This window comes from Melozone crissalis, unplaced genomic scaffold (genome assembly GCF_028551555.1).
Source record: "Melozone crissalis strain CALT ecotype California unplaced genomic scaffold, PUWL_Pcris_2 ptg000005l_1, whole genome shotgun sequence".
NCBI classification, from domain to species: domain Eukaryota; kingdom Metazoa; phylum Chordata; class Aves; order Passeriformes; family Passerellidae; genus Melozone; species Melozone crissalis.
The window spans coordinates 65,542,966-65,559,007 of NW_026535783.1; the positions used below are offsets into that span (position 1 = coordinate 65,542,966).

General features: G+C 41.9%; 1 protein-coding gene across 1 annotated transcript in view; it reads left to right on the forward strand.

The window, feature by feature from the left end:
* Positions 1–274: 274 nt before the first annotated feature.
* Positions 275–16,042, forward strand: part of FBXL17 (F-box and leucine rich repeat protein 17) — a 272,487-nt gene continuing 256,719 nt past the window's right edge. Inside the window, exons 1-2 of the mRNA XM_054286349.1 lie at positions 275–1,078; positions 14,938–15,060. Coding sequence (XP_054142324.1) covers positions 350–1,078; positions 14,938–15,060 — 852 coding nt within the window. The 5' untranslated portion in view covers positions 275–349. The remainder of the gene's footprint in view (positions 1,079–14,937; positions 15,061–16,042) is intronic.

Below are 16,042 nucleotides of genomic sequence, written 5' to 3' on the forward strand. Positions count from 1 at the left end.
GACCCGCGTTCACACAGCGAGTGCACCGATGTGACACACGGCGGGCACACGGCGGGCACACGGCGGGCACACGGCGGGCACGCACCCGCACCCGCGCCCGAGCCGAGCCTCCACCGGCCCAGCTCGGCCGCTGGTGGCAGCAGCGCCGGCCGTGGAGCGCCGCCCCCGCTCCCCGGGGGAGGTCAGGCCGGCGGTAGCGGAAGCTTCTCCCTCCCTCCCGGCGTCCCGGAACCAGCCCCGCCGCCGCCGCCGCCGCCTCCTGCGTCGGCCCGCCGGCAGCATGTCAGCTCCCGGCGCCGCCTCCCGCAGGTGACACCCGCCCTTCCGCTGCCGCCGCTTCCCCTCCTATATGGGCCACCTGCTCTCGAAGGAGGCAAGGAGCCTAAGCCGGGATCGCCGCCGCCCGCGGGGGAAGGTGCCGCCGCCGCGCAGCCGGAGCTGCTTCCTGCGCGGGCCCTGCATGCTCTGCTTCATCGTGCACGGCGCCAGCCCGCCCGCCCCGGAGCAGCCGCTGCCCGCCGGGGACCCGCTGCTGCCGCCGCCGCCCTACGTGTCGCTGACCGCTGCGGAGCAGCGCGTCGCCCGCCGCCTCCTGCGCCTGGCGCCCGCCGCCTGGGAACCTCCGGGCCGCTGCCGGCGCCTCTTCCTCTCCGGCCTGCTGCCCTCGCCGGTGCGGGGCCTCCTGGGGCCGCCTGGCGAGGTGTCCTCCGAGATGGTGTGCAAGCGCAAGGGGGCCGGGCTGCCCGCCTGCCCGCCCTGCAAGCAGCCGCGCTGCGCCGCCGCCGAGCCCGAGCCCGGCGCCTGCCAGTGCCCGGCGGAGCCGCAGCTCCTCGCCCTGCCCGGCACCGCGGGGGAGAGCGGCGGGGGCACCGCCGGGCAGAGCGGCGGCGGACAGCCCGCCTCGCCGCCGCCTCCCGCGCCCCAGGACGAGAAAGAGCAGGGCCGGGAGGAGGAGAAGGAGCGGGGCGGCGAGGCGGGCTGCGAGGAGCCGCTGGAGTATCCCGGCGACAGCTGCCGGGAGCTGCCGCCGCCGCCCACCGCGGACATCAACCAGCTGCCGCCTTCCATCCTCCTCAAGGTGGGTCGGGATGGGGGGATGGACGTGCCAGCCTCTCGTTGGGGATTTGGGAAGGGCCTGTGCCAGCCCCCGGGGTGCCGGTGTTGCCGGGCGGACTCAGCGCAGGGGGGAGCCGGAGGAGGCCGGGCCAGTTCGGAGCTGCCTCGGCGCCTGGCTTTGGGGGGACGGATAGGGTTCTGGGGTGTTGTTTGTGTCCCGTTCTGCGACCTCATTTTTTTTTGTCGTTGGAAACAGCATTGTGAGGCATTACGTGGAGATGCAGACACACAAATCAGCTCCAGAAGCTGTCTCGTAAATGTTTTGACTGTACCCGTTAACTTCGTAAGGTGCCCTTTTTTACAAGTCGACTTTTACTACTGGTGTAGTACTGGCCAAGGGGCCTGTCACTGTATTTAGAGCTTCCCTGAGTGTTGGAGCTACATAGACAAGTTTTCAGTGTTGATTATTAAACAGCTTGTATTGCTGCGTATTGTGGATCAATTCTGGCCTTAGTAGTTCCACAGTGTTTGCAGCCTTCTTGAATTACATGCTTTCATAACGTCCTACGCTGTATATCCGAGGAACTGTCGCCTCTCCTGTCCTTTTTGCTCTCTTTCTGTTCCTTTAATACTGTTCTCCTTTGGAAGTACTTTCCAGTTTTAAGCTGCTCTTTTGACCACTATCCTGACTTCCTTCAACTAAACATTAGCTAAAAAGAGGAGTCTAGCTGGGACTGAGCCAGTGATGTTTTCCATAGTCTGATGTGAGTATGCCTTTAAATTTTGGGAATAAGTTTTCAGGATGCAGGAGTTTCTTGGAGGTCAGATGGCTAAACTTAAAGCAGTATGCAGTAATGGAGGAATGAGAGGCATGACTCTTGGTGTTTTTATTTTGCTAGTCGTACATCCAGTGTAGAAAGTACTTCCTTTATTCTTTTGTTGTCGAACAGTAACAACCTGACAACAATCTGTCTGTCTTGCACAAAACACTAATTCTGTGGGAGATATAGTTGGTTTGAGGGTTTTTTGTTGTTGTTTGTTGGTTTTGTTTGTTTTTTTCCAATACTCAGAAGTGTGTTAGTAATTAGAAGATTGTTTCATAGATGCGCTATGCAAACTAAATCTAGGCAAATAAGAATTCATGAGCTATCATCTGAATTAATCTCATCTGTGATTACAAAATTGAAACTTTGTATTGTACTTCTTCTGGAAGGGAATCCATTTGTTTGCCACTGTTATTGGAAGATAATTCTTTTCTTTGATATTTGGTTTTAGGATTTGAAACTGGACTCATCTGATTAGTGTAGCTGAAGTACTTTTTGATCAATGGCATGAGTACTTTCCTGTGGTTACTTTTAGTACTCAGTTTCACTTTTTGAAAAATATCTATCTGTAACAGTGCCATAACTTTAATAGTGAAAGAAGTCCATCTTAGCTGTGGACTAGTTTAAATGTTATTTAGTGTCTATTTCATTCTTACCTGTGCTTTCAAGATTGTGGGGGTTTTATGTTCGGTTGCTTTTTTTTTTACAAACAAGGGGTTTTGTTTTAACCCCAGGCAGCCTCTCACACACCACATCCACAGACTGGCTGGGTGGAGAGTTCAGGGGAAGAAAGTGTACCTTGTGGGTTGTGATAGGAACACTTTAATAACTGATGAAAAATAGAGTGTGCTGTAACAGTGTTTGTATAAAAAGGAGAGAAACAGAGATCCAGGTGATGCACAAAACATTTGTTTTGTATCAGCTACAAAACACTGTTACCAGCAGCTGGGAAGAATTTTATCCTAGCTGAAATCAGGACAGACATCTACCTTCCTCAGTGATTTTGTCTCTACAGTTGTCCTGCAGTCAGTTCCTTCTGCAATGTCTGAAAAAATAGGCCATTATTTCCAGCATTGTGGTAGGAGCCAACCTACTCACCCCCAAATTTGCCCTTCAATCCATAGCTGCACTGATGAGTTGCGTTTGTGGTTTTGGGTTTTTTGAGATTATTATATGTATATATACACACAAGATATGCGTATCTTTATCTATATGTCTGTTTCCTACCTATTCCATTGTTTTGGGTTTTATGGTTGCTTCCAAAATATACTTGTCTTGTTACGGAACTTTTAACTTCAGATGTTTGTCTTCAGGTGTCCTGAAGATGTCCTGGAATTGCATTTGCCTTCTTTTGATGGATTTTGATACAGATATATTCTCCCCTGATATGGAGAATATATCCTGAATATAGTTCTTTCTCCAAATCTTCTCTCCTCTCATTTTATTATGAGAGGGTGGAAGACAAATGTACCCAAAATCTTTACTGAGCTTTTTACAGTAGGTGTAGGATGCACAAACTTTAATGCAAGGACAAGAGATTCCGTCCTTGGAAACATCAGGAAACAGATCCTGATGGTTTTTTTCTTGATTCCCACGTCTGTGACTTCCTGATGTAGTGTCGACAGTGCAGGAGAGACTGTCACCAGTGTCTGTAGGTAGGCTCAAAACAAGCCCTGTATGTCAGGAACTCTTGTGAGGAGCTTGCCGCTTTGGCTGCTCAGGTGCTGTTTAGCTGTTTACAGTGGTTCAGTCTCCTCTAAGCCAAGGGTTTGGGATGGGTGGAGGGGTTTGTCAGACTGAAGTTGGCCTGTGGATCATTGGATGGGCCCTGCTCGATTGGGAGGTTCACAGTGCAGTGTGCCAGTTGATCCTGTTTCCCTGGCTGGTGAAGGGGTAGCCTGGTCAATATGAAGTGATAAAAGAATGGTGCTTCCACAGTCAGAGTTTTGTGTTTTGCTTTTCATTTTGCTGCGGAAACATGTATAAGAAAACAATTTTATATAGTGGGCAAAATGTCATCTTTAGTTTTGCTAGAGGAGGGTGATTACCTTTGACTAAAGGGTAATTTAAAGCCATTAAATTTAAAACCTGAGGAGAATTAAGGAATTATAGATCAGACAGCTATAGATAGCTTGACTGTGTCCTAGACATGTGTGAATAAAAACAAAAAAGGAAGCTGTTTTTAAGTACTTCAGAAAATTACAAAATCTACTGCATACAGCTAAGTTCTGAGAACTTTGAGCTGTATATCACAATTTTGTGCCTATTGAAGAGTCACTGCTGCTTATTCCTGGAAAATAAAAGAGAAAAATAAATCTTCCTGTTGTATATGTTACCCCTTTGCAGTGCTGCTATTTAATCAAAAAAGGTGTAAAATGGTCTGAAGACTGAGCCGTGAACTTTTGAGAGAATGCCAGTTCAAACACTTCAGGTTTTCTTTTGCAGTGTATGAACAGGAGTTCTGCATGTAAAACACAGAAGGGAAATTCTCTCCTGTGCTTGGTGCTTTTAAAGTCTCTGCTAGACTACTGCAGTAGATTGTGGGCACTGGGATCTCTTTAAGAAATCCACACACAAATGTGAGAGGTATCAGAGGAGAGCTGGAGGTCATGAAAAATATGGCCTATTACAGTAGTTAGAAGTTTCTGGCCAAACTGAATTGCATTTGTTCAAAAAGAAGACTGAGATGCAATCTTTAGTTAAGAAAAAATTGATAGAAGGTTTGACTGTGTTCCTGTCCCTTGTTGAATAGAAGGAAGTATTAAGCTTCATTTGGGTGAGATAAATGTTCTTTCACTGTATGATTTTCCAGGCCTTGGCAGCAGTGGTTTCCCATCTCTAAGGGTTTATGACTGATGCCAGAAAGGCTGATCAGGAGCAGAGACTAGACAGAGCTAAATGGACAAAACAGGTATTTATTGAAAGGCCTTAAAAGGATACACCTTCAGCAGTGCAAGAGCCTGGCCAGGGCCACACCCAGGTTGAATCCAAGATGGATTTGGGTCACAAGTTTTTACACTTTTATAAGTTTTGGTTCATCTACATACTGGGTTCAGTTTTCCAATTACAGCTCCAGGTCATAAAGTCTCAACTCCCTGGCTTGCCCCCTTCTCTCTGCTGTTGTTTGTGCCTTTGAGTGATGGCTGTCCTTGATTCTGTAGCTGGAAAGGGATTGTTTTGCTGACTACCCTATGAAGAGAGCTTACTAACACCTAATATGAAGTTTCAGAGTTACATGCCAGGCAGCAGATAATCTGAAAAATATAAAAGCTAAAACGCAAGGTATCATGACAAAGTGGGATTTCTATTTGTTGATTCTTTTTTAACATCAAGGGGAATGTCCTTATCAGGAATGTTTGGTGGGTGCTTGAACTTGCTTCAAAACAAGAGAGTCTAGAATAGATGATGTCTTCTTTAGAGGTCCCCTTTCTCAGTTTGCTGATCTTATTTTTATAAAGCATGAACATGTGCCTGAAGCACTGACTTGGTCAGTTTTGGCTTAGGGCTAATGCACTATGAAGGGAAGATAAGTGTGTGTGTGAGTAGATATATGGGTATGTATTAAATGTAGGGTTTTCATAGGTATATTATTACTGTTATTTAAAGCACTATTGACTTCTTTTCTCTTTACCCAGTGCTTTTTACTTATTCTTATTCTTGTTGAGAAGTTACAGGTTTTATTTTGTTGCAGTGATAACATTTTTTTATTATAATGTTGATCGAAACAAAATGCATTGCTGCTGTCATTGTACTGCTAGCACTGAATTTAAGATAATCTGTGTTTTGTGAAGTGGGTTGGATAGACTAAAGATAGACCTTTAATTTTGTCTTCTGATTTTATGAATGCTGGTGTTTATACCTGAAAAGACTGCATGTGCATTTTATAGTTGCACTGTGATTTTCTTTTAAATTTTTTTTAAATTCTTTTTTGCCACTGAGGAGGAAGAGGCTGCAAAATACATCATTTGGATTAGATTTTATCTGCAAGGTTGTTGAGTCACTTTTGTAATATTAGCTTTCTTTCCTATTTATGCTGGTGTTCCAGCATATTATCCTGTCTAAAGTTCATGTTGAGTCTTACTTTTAAGTGTAGCACTAAGAGATATGAAATGGGTTTTGAACCTTTGTGACTGATGCTAGGAGGTAAAATATCCTTTAATTTTGCTATTAATTTGCCTGAACTTATTTTTCTTTAGCAATGCTCAGCACAGCAATGCGGTTTGTTATGGATTTGGTTTGATTTTTTGACTTGTTGACTTTTTTGTTTTTCCCATGAAGGTTACTGTGATTCTAGTGGGGAAATGAACTTGCCTGAGGTTCACTGTGGTGTTACCAAACTTCTGGAATACAATTGAGGGGCAAAATTGTGAAGGGAAGATGTGCCAGTAGACTAGTAACTAATGAAAAGACAGTATATGCTCATTATCTCAATGATAAATTTCTGAAAGTTGTTGTGAATTTTATGATTGATTGCAGAATTTTGAAAACAATTGTTTTGCTTTGCAGAGATGTGTTTGAAAAAGTGGCTTTTGTTCAAGCATGTAGGTTTTAACATCACAGAATGAGCTATGTGATGGAGGAGAAATGTCATGGAATGAAATTTCTGGTTTCTTTGACAGGGATAGATGCATTAACACTCACGGCCAGTAAAAGTTTCCTTAATGTTGTTTAGGTGTTGGCTTGGCTTGTTCAACATCTCCAAGATTGACATATTATTGCATGGAGGAAACTAAGAGATTACCAGTTGTGCATTGTTGGAATATAAAGTAAATTAAATATAACATGTGCTTTCATTCCCTAATAATTTATTTGTTTCTTTTGTTTAGGTTGCCTGACCCATGTTTGATCTTTCCCAGATTTTGCTTTGTTTTAATGTCTTTGTTTTTAAACCGGCGTGGTGACTCAGAAGCATTACCTGGTGTGTTTTAGTGAGGACAGTTGGGTTTCTAAGAGTGGAAACATTGTGAGATCCTGCAAGTAAAGCCACTCTGCTTATTGGTCAGGACTCTTCCTTTCCATTAGGAGGACAATCATTTCTTCCAGACTGAAGCTAATATTGTGGTTTACCTTGAAGCTAAGGCAATTGTGAGTAAGTGGCTAGTAAGGGCAGTGTCTTTCTCCTATTGTAACTTCTGGCTGTGTGTTCCTGTCACTGGCTTTGTGCTCTGCAGAGTGATTATGCAATTGCTGGGGGAGTAAATTCATCTGGCTAATCTGACACCAATCTATAACATTGCAGAACTTTTCCTTAGAATCAGCTGCCTGAAAGGTCTTTCTTTAAGTACAGTCACTAAATCCAGTGCTAAAATTCAAGAGACTCAAAGTAGGGGACTGGTAAATGGTTGCTATGAATGGCAACTTGCCAAGAGAATCCTGGCTGTGAAGTGAACTCGCATAATCACTTTCCCTGGCTGGCACATTTTTCTTGATCATAAGGACAGTTTGAACTTGATTTCCTTCGTCAGTGTACTGAGGCTCCTTTCAGAGGTGTGTGAGTTCAATGTTCACATCTCCTTCATAAGCGCAGAATTATTTGTATTTCCCTTGTTCTTATCAAGTTATGTATGAGCACAGTGAAGAAATATCTTGAAAACAAAGCACATACTTGTTCTTCCTTCCTCTTCCCTGTCTTGGTTTGGAAAGACAGGAGTCTGCTAAGGAAGGCAGGAGCCTCCCCTGAAATGGAGAATGTAAACCCTCCCCACCCCTCCAAATTGCTATAAATTTTAAACTAAGGGGCTCTCAGGCAAAAAAAAATTATGGGAGCAGGAAATAATAACTATTCTTTAATAGGGGAGAAAAAATAAAAGGATAAAATAAACAATGCAGTACACTAGAATAACACTGACAGAGTTGGAGCCCAACCTGACACCCTGTGGGTCAGGGTGTTGGTAGCAGTCCAATTGGAAATGTGGCTGCAGCCCTCCTGAAGTGTCAGGTGTGGTTCTGTTGGAGCAGGGGGTCCTGCAGAAAAGGGTGTAGTCTTCCTTTGACGTTCCAGTGGAAGAAGAGGCAGCTGCTGTTTCTCTGGGGAATCCCGTGGAGAAAGCTGTGCCTGTGTCTCAAAACCTCTGGGTTATATCTGGGTAGCAATGCTTGGCTCCTCCCTCTGGGTGGAGCATCTCACAATGGGATATTATAGTTCTTATCAGCCATGCACTGACATTCAATAGTCTGTTATCAGCAATGTCCCCTCCTGAGGGAGGAGTGATTGTGGTCACTCAGAGAGAGAGATAAGGCAAACTGCCCACTTGACAAAAGACAACTGCCATACAGATGGTAATAGAATACGTCTTGCCTTGCATTCTCTTATGTATGATTCTTGCATTTTCTGAAATAGAGTGAAACAGCCTTTAGTATACATAAATCTTAAGCTGGTAGTTTAACTGTTCTATGCCTGCAATTAGCAAATACTCTGTTTTATTGTTAATAGTAAATGTCACGTGCTAAGCATGTTCTTTTTGTCAAATGGTACTTGACAAATATTTTTGTTAATGGAATTGTAGTTAGTTGCTGAAAAAATTGATGAAACAAATATGCAGTTTTCCAAGAATTAATGTCTCAAGTTACTTAGGCACCATGTAATGTTTGAGCGTACGTTTTATTGTTCCTTTGTTGTTAATTCCTTAAGATTTTTGGTTTCAAACAAATCTGCCTGATGCAGTGTAGTGAAAACAATTTTATAGATACCTGTTCATGAATGTGAAAGTGTCTTATTGATAGAGGGGAGCTTCATTCACAGAAATGAAATTATATCTTCCAAATGAAAAATGATGGCCAGAAATAGGGGATGTGTAGATTCACCTTTTAATATTTTCTGCTGTGGGGCCTAAATTTTTTGTTCATGTCCATAGAGGTATACCTGTTTTTTAAAGTTAGCAGTATCTTTTTAAAGAATAATATCAGCAATCAACAGAATTCTTTTGCATCGTTTCCTGAGGCAAAAGTTTCTTTGGTATATGCAATCAATAATTCTAACTCCTTGATTATGGTTTTACTCCTTGATTATGGTTTTATGTTTACTTTATATTTGATCTTGGTGATGTGAATTACTTCTTAGAAAACTTCATGATGAGGATATTGTGTTAGCAACCACATAGACAATTTTCTACCACCAAACTTCCTTTCATAGTAACTTTAATGGATATGATTGACTTTATGATATCCTTTGATTAAAAGCGCAGTTTTTTTCTTTGCTTGATTATCTTTGAGGAACTTAAATTAAGGCTAAAATTACCAAATATTTAAAGACACACTAAAAAAAATTAGTATATGGATTTCTGATTTCTTAAAACTGTTCCTTATTATTTTTAAAAAACATATTAATTGGATGCTTTGTGGTGTTTTTTGTTTTGTTTTGTTTTTTTTTCTCCTCTGCTCCTGCTGAAATACTCTAGCATTTCACACAAGTGTTCAAAACAGTCTTTTTTAAATACATGGGTTGAACTCTCTAGCATACATTTAATATAGAAACAGTGGGGAAGTGTTAAGGATGTAATGTCTGAGGCCCATTATGCAAGGACTTAGTAGTAAAGGAGAAAATTACGCAGAATAACTTTATTTCTAGTTTTTCTGGTTGGACTCTGCGCTAGTATTTGCTTTCTCCCTGTCTTATCCATTGTCTTACAAAATATTCTAAAAAGTTGAAGAAAACACCAAAACTTTGTTAGACACTTTTTTGGTAGTCTGAATTGTGCTGTGTAAGGACTTTGTTTAACTGGTTTAAAATCAATTGGACATCACCTGATTCAGAATGGTGGATTGACTCATGTGAGGTACTGTGGAATTAGCTGTGATTTGTTGTTTAAAGGTAAAACAGTTTGGCTTTTCTCTTGTAAAGGATTTGTATGGGTGTATCTATCAACATAAAATTAGACTGTTTGAATTGAGTGAAGCAGACTGAATGTGATTTGACTGAAAGCTTCCTGTATCTGTTAGATGACTTTTGTTGTCCTGGGCATTGCATTTTTGTATTTTTTTTTTGATGTGGGATCACTTAGGTTGGAAAACATCTCTCCGATCATTAAATCCAACCATTAGCCTGTACTGCCAAGTCCACCAATAATCCATGCCCTTAAGTGCCACATCTACATGTCTTTTAAATACCTTCAGGGATGATGTCTCCACCACTGCCTTGGGCAGCCTGTTCCAGTGCTGGATAACCCTTTCAGTGAAGAAATTTTTCCTAATGTCTAAACTAAACCAAACCTCCCCTACCTCAGCTTGTGTCCATTTCTTCTTGTCCCGTCAGTTTTTTGCCTGGGAGAAGACCCTGAATTCCCCTGGCTACACCCTCCTTACAGGCAGTTGTAGAGAGCAATAATGTTCCCCTTGAGCCTTCTTTTCTCAGGGTTGAAAACCCTCAGCTTCTTCCCATCTGACTTGTGCTCCAGACCCTTTACGAGCTCTAGTGCCCTCTGGACACACACCAGCACATCAGGGTTCTTCCTGTAGTGAGGGACCCAAAACTGACCACAGGATTGAGGTGTGGCTTCACCAGTGCCCAGCACAGGGGAATGGTCACTGCCCTGGAGTGCTGCCATGCAAGCCATGAGCAGACAGTTTCTCCAGGAGGGTGCTGTGTCAAAGCAAACTGTGGCAGATGAGATTCGCAGCCTTTCGTTTATTCCACCACACAGGTCGTCTGGTCATGGGAGGTTGGTCAAGCAGGACAGGCCTTTCACAAACCTGTGTTGGCTGGGCCTTACTCCTGGTTGTCCTGTATGTAACAACACTTGAGATTATCTGCTCCATACCCTTATTCAGGACCAAGGTCTGATGACAGGCCTGTAGTTTCCTGGATCTTCCTTCAAGCCTTTTGTGTAGATGAACATCATATGTATCATTCAGTCAACTGGAAATGCCCCTGTTAGCAAGTAGGACTGCTTGTAAATAAAGGAAAGTGGCTTGGTGAGCACTTCCACAAGCTCCCTTAGGGCCCATGGATCCCATTTTGCCCTGTGGACTTGTGGGTCTGAAGTGGTGCAGTGGGTCACTGACTGTTCCCCTTTAGATTATAAGGGACTTTATTCTTCTCCCTGTCCCTGTCTTCCATTTCAGTGGGCTGGGTAGCTGGGGGGCAGCCAGTCTTGCTGCTGAAGACTGAGGCAAGGAAGGCATTTACTGGTCTTTAATGAGACTGTGTGAACAGTTTATTTCAAAGCAAGAGCTTGTGGTTAAAGAATTTACTATGTCTGGAAGGTATGATAAGGCTGTCAGTGAGGAAGATCAGGTATCCCTAAAATGGATTGTCACCTGAAGGCTCAGAGAGTCTCTTGCAGCCATTGAAGGGAAAGATAAACCCAGTAATTTTAACAATGACATGAAAAGGTGAACCAGGAGAAACTGACGTCTGCATTAGGAATTTGAGCTGAAAGAGGGTGAGATGAGAGAGAGGGAGCTCCTTTTCCAGAAGTCTGTGTCCTCTACCCCTGTCTTTTGCCAACAGGGAAAATAATGTAAAATGATTCTATAAAAAGCTATTCATTTTTTTTTCCTTTACTGTGCTGAAGAATATTTGGGTGCTTGGAAGAGGGATTAGACAGTAGAGGGGGGAGCAAACCAAATGGATTCATGGATATGGAAGTGTAGATTTTTGAGTACAATCCTCAGGCATTAAATGTGCTAACTAAGTAGTAGAACCATTGCCGTCCAAGTTATTTGTCATAAGCAGGAGTTAAATGAACAGGCCTGTGTGTAGAAATAGTTTTAGATTTCAGCTGTATTTATAGATCCGTTTGAATTAGAAAATTTAAGCCATAGTATCAGTGTGTGTCTAGAGAATAATACTGAATTAAAGGGTGGTGAAGTCATCAAATTGAGTAGAAGTGTTTCATGCACTAGCGTAGTATTTTAATGAGTAGCTCAGCTAATCACTTAATGTGAGGGTGATGTGCTACCACCTGGGATGTGTCCTTGCTTCTAAATTCCATTTAGTGTAATTCAGTGTGTCGTCATCTCGCAATTGCAAGCTCTGAAGATAAGCTGTGGTTTTACATGGCATTATTCAGCATCCTTTTATAGCTGGAACTTTTATAGCTACTACAGATAATAAAATTGGCAAGGCCTTGCTTTTGAACACATACCTCTTGTGTAACTCACACGGCTACTTCTGTGCATGCTGGGACTTCTGCAATGGTTTGGGTCTCCCTTCTCATCCTGGTGGCCTCACTGTTTTCTGAGAAGTCAGTTCGCAGCACCTGTACTCCTTAATTATCTCTGCTTCTAGACTTAAGTACAGCATGGAGTAAAATATTACTACAAATGGTTTTGGACATTTTAAAGAATATTTTTTATGGAGCAGTACTGTTTGTGTCAAGTGCTTAATCAAACTTGTTTCTTCTTTGTTTTGTTGTTGCTACAGCTGCTTCATGCAGGAGAAACAGGTTGGCAGTAGGTCTGTGATTTGTAAGGGCTTTCAGCTTTTAGTGGGATGGTAGCGTGATCGGTTGATCCTGGCAGACACCAGGTTCCCCTCCAAAGCCCTGGGACTCCCCTTCTTGACTGGTGAGACAAAACATGAGGAAAGGGTCATGAATTAAGGACAGGGAGAGGTCACTCTGTGATTACTGTCATGGGCAAAAGAGACTGAACTTTGGGAAATAGGTTGAATTTATTACTAATCAAATCAGACTAGGAAAATGAGAAGTAAAACCTACATCTTTCCTAACTGTTTTATCCTTCCTTGGCCTAACTGCACTTACAGTTTTCTCCTTCCTTCCCCCAGCTGTTCAAGAGGACCAGAGTAGGGGTTATAGTCAGTTCATCATGCCTTGTTTCTGCTGCTTCTTCATCACACATTTTCACTCTGTCTCTAGCCCTACTTGTTTCTTCTCAATGACATTTTTTTTCTCCTTCTTACGTTATTCCAGAGGTGCTACTGCCATCACTGACTGTCTTAGCCTTGGCCAGTGTGGGTCCATCTTGGGTGCTGGCTTACATTGGCTATGTAAGATATGAGGGAAAGTTCTAGCAGCTTCTCAGAGAAGCTGCCTTTGTAGCCCCCAACTCTCAAAACCTAGCCATGCCAACCCAGGATAAACAAAATAAAATACAGATATTATTTATAGGCTTTCATTTTAACAGTGGCAGCTGTGGTAGCAGCAGTCTTTACTGTACCAGGTTTACTTTGTTCTTCAGTACTGCAAGCTTTGGTTTCTCAAAGGTGGTATTTCTACAAATAAACATATTTATTTCCCACTGGAGTAAAGATTAGTTGAAGTGTTTTATAATGCCAGTCTTGATATCCTTTGTTAATATTAATTGAAGTCTAAATGTCTGTCAAATGTCTGTCTAAACATAATGTGGATCATGTTGCTTTTTTCTATTCTAAGGTTTTTATAACTGTTAAAAGATTCAGTCTTCTGTTTCATGTTAGTAGCAGGAATTCAATTTTCCTAGTGCTCTTACTAACTTAGAATTACTGAGCATCACCAATGAGCATCAGACTGTCACCTATTCTCATGTTTAGAATTACACTTTTGCAGGAAATGTCAGATGCCAAATTACCACTTACTATTCAGTGCTTTCTTTCTGCTTGACTGAGGGTGATGGTATTTTTTGAGTGCTAATTGCCAGCACCTCCTGGTCCCGCACATGGTTTCGCCAGTACGGACAAGAACTGCAGAGATAAAGCAGGCAGTGGTTGTTTGCTCTTCTGTCTGCTGTGTTTAACTGGCTGCCTAATGAGAAGCAGACACTGACTCTGGTAATGGCCAAGCAAAGGCCTGCGGGAAAATGGGGTTCACGCGCAGTCCTTCAATACCCAGGAGTCTTGCGTAAGAGATTGCAAGTTTCTCATAGCTAGAAAAAGAGTAGAATGATAAATCTTGCAAGCATGTACAGAGCATCATGAATTTGACCCCCTCCTCTTACTCAAAGTCTTCTTCATCAAGGGGTCTTGTTGGAATAAACATATTTAAAACTGCTGGGGTAAGCCATGCCCTATAACAAGGAATATAGTTCATGGTTGTTATTCTCGACAGTTCGTTGTCTTGTCTTTTCCAAAGCCCACCTAATGAACAAAGTTCTTTTAGCTACCATTATAGTTCAGTGCTTCATTATTCCTTCTTTTTTTTTTTTCCTCTTTGCCATCCCTTTTCCTTGGCTAAACAGTACTAGTAGTTTCCTTGAATGTTTTCATGTTTGCTACTTCTGAGCTTTCCTATAGACACTCTCCAGTATTTTCATATTTTCTTGAGAAAATTACCTGAGATGGGCAGTAGTACTTCTGTTTACTACTTGATGTCCTCAGATCAGTGGGAGGACTTTTTCACGATTTGCAGTCTGTACTCCTGTGTAGGTATAATGCCACTACTACCATTTCTCAATATTGGATCACGTGTAGATTTAAGTTCATTTGTGCTGACAGGGTACCTTCATGTGAACTCTTGACAAGACCCTCTTTTTATATTTATTAATAAACAACAGTGTTTTTATGAAAGGGATGAATGTAATACATGCTGTGGCAATTTATGGTCTTGCTATAAAGTTACAGTTTATTCTTTTTTTTGCCAGCTGCTATAGTGGTCAAAACCTTGGGGTATAAAAGGCTAATTTTGTGCTTCAGTTCTCTTCTATGACAATGATTTACTCTGCTAATTTGCATCCCATGCCCCCTTATGGCAAGACTTGATCTTTTAATACCTTTATGACTCTTCTTACCAGTTCAGTTAAAAAATAGAAAATAAAAAGAAAGGTTTCCCATCCATTTCATGATGGGAATGAAAGCACTTATAAAATGACTTGCAAATAACACTGAGCTAATTTGTAATTCTTTAGGTATGCCATCTCAGAAGCACTTCTGAAATTCAGTCTATGAGATGTGTACTTAGGATATATTCTATTGTTGGTTATGCTAATACGACTTACTAATATTGTCAGTTCTTGTGGGATGTAGGCTTTTTTTGTTATTGTCTCTGACTAATCAAGGAGAGGGCAAGTGTGTTATAATACATGCTAATACTTTTCTGTCTTTTACAAGATGTTGTGATAATAAAATATTTCTGTCTCTAAAATAAGATTACATGTGACGAATTTATTTTTTCTTTCTTTACAGATATTTTCCAACTTATCTCTGAATGAGCGTTGCCTTTCAGTGTCCTTAGTCTGTAAATATTGGCGTGACCTCTGTTTAGATTTTCAGTTTTGGAAGCAACTGGATCTCAGTAGTCGTCAACAGGTATGAAGATACCATTGTGGAATAATTGTTTTCATGACTCTGAATTTGTTCTTGGAACTTGTACTTCACCGGGGGTAAACAAAAGAAACACATAAAATGGAAGTTGCATGTATTTTTCTGCTATTCGCTGAAAATATCTGGACCCTTAGATTGGTTCCTTTAAATATAGTATATTTTGTCTGAGATCAGTTACTATATAGTGTGGGCATGAGTTCTGTTTGAAATGGGTTGCCTGTCTCAACTCTGCATCAGGTAGTCTGGAGATGTGAGATATCTTATTAATTCAAAGATAAACATGAGCATTTCTGAGGTTGCTGTAGTTGGAAGAATGGTCACATATGTGGTGCTTGCTCTATTTGTTTTAACAAATTTTTTTTATTTTATTCTTCAGCTGGTATGGCTCCTACTCATTAGAAAAGGGACTGTGTTTGTTTTTTTGTTTTCAATGTTTTGGTTATTTTAGACTTTTAGCCAATCTTAGAATTAAATATTTGTGGGTTTAATTTAGTGAGATCCCTAGGAGCCTAGCCTGAAATTGTACAGGGTAACTTCTCTCCTTGGAAAGCTTTAGGGATGCCAGTATTGTTTTGCTACTGCCCTTGGGTTTCTTGTTGAGTAGTGACTTGCAGGGTTTATAAACTGCATCTTGACCATTTAATGAAAATACAGAGTGCAGAGAAATAACAACTGGACAGTTGCATTCGAAGAAGGATTTTTTTTTTCTTTGCAATTTGTCTTTGTTATGGTTTAATCCCAGATAGCAGTCAAGGCCCAGGCAACACTTCCTCACTCCCCCACCAGAAGGGTTCAGGAGAGAACTGGAAGAATAAAAGCTACATAATGAATGAGTTTAAAGAGTTTAATAGTGAAAGCAAAATCACACACACATATACAAAATAAAAATTAAGAACAAGACAAAGAATTAATTCACTGCTTCCTATCAGCTGTCAGGAGCTCAGGCATCCCCAGCAGAGCAGGACCC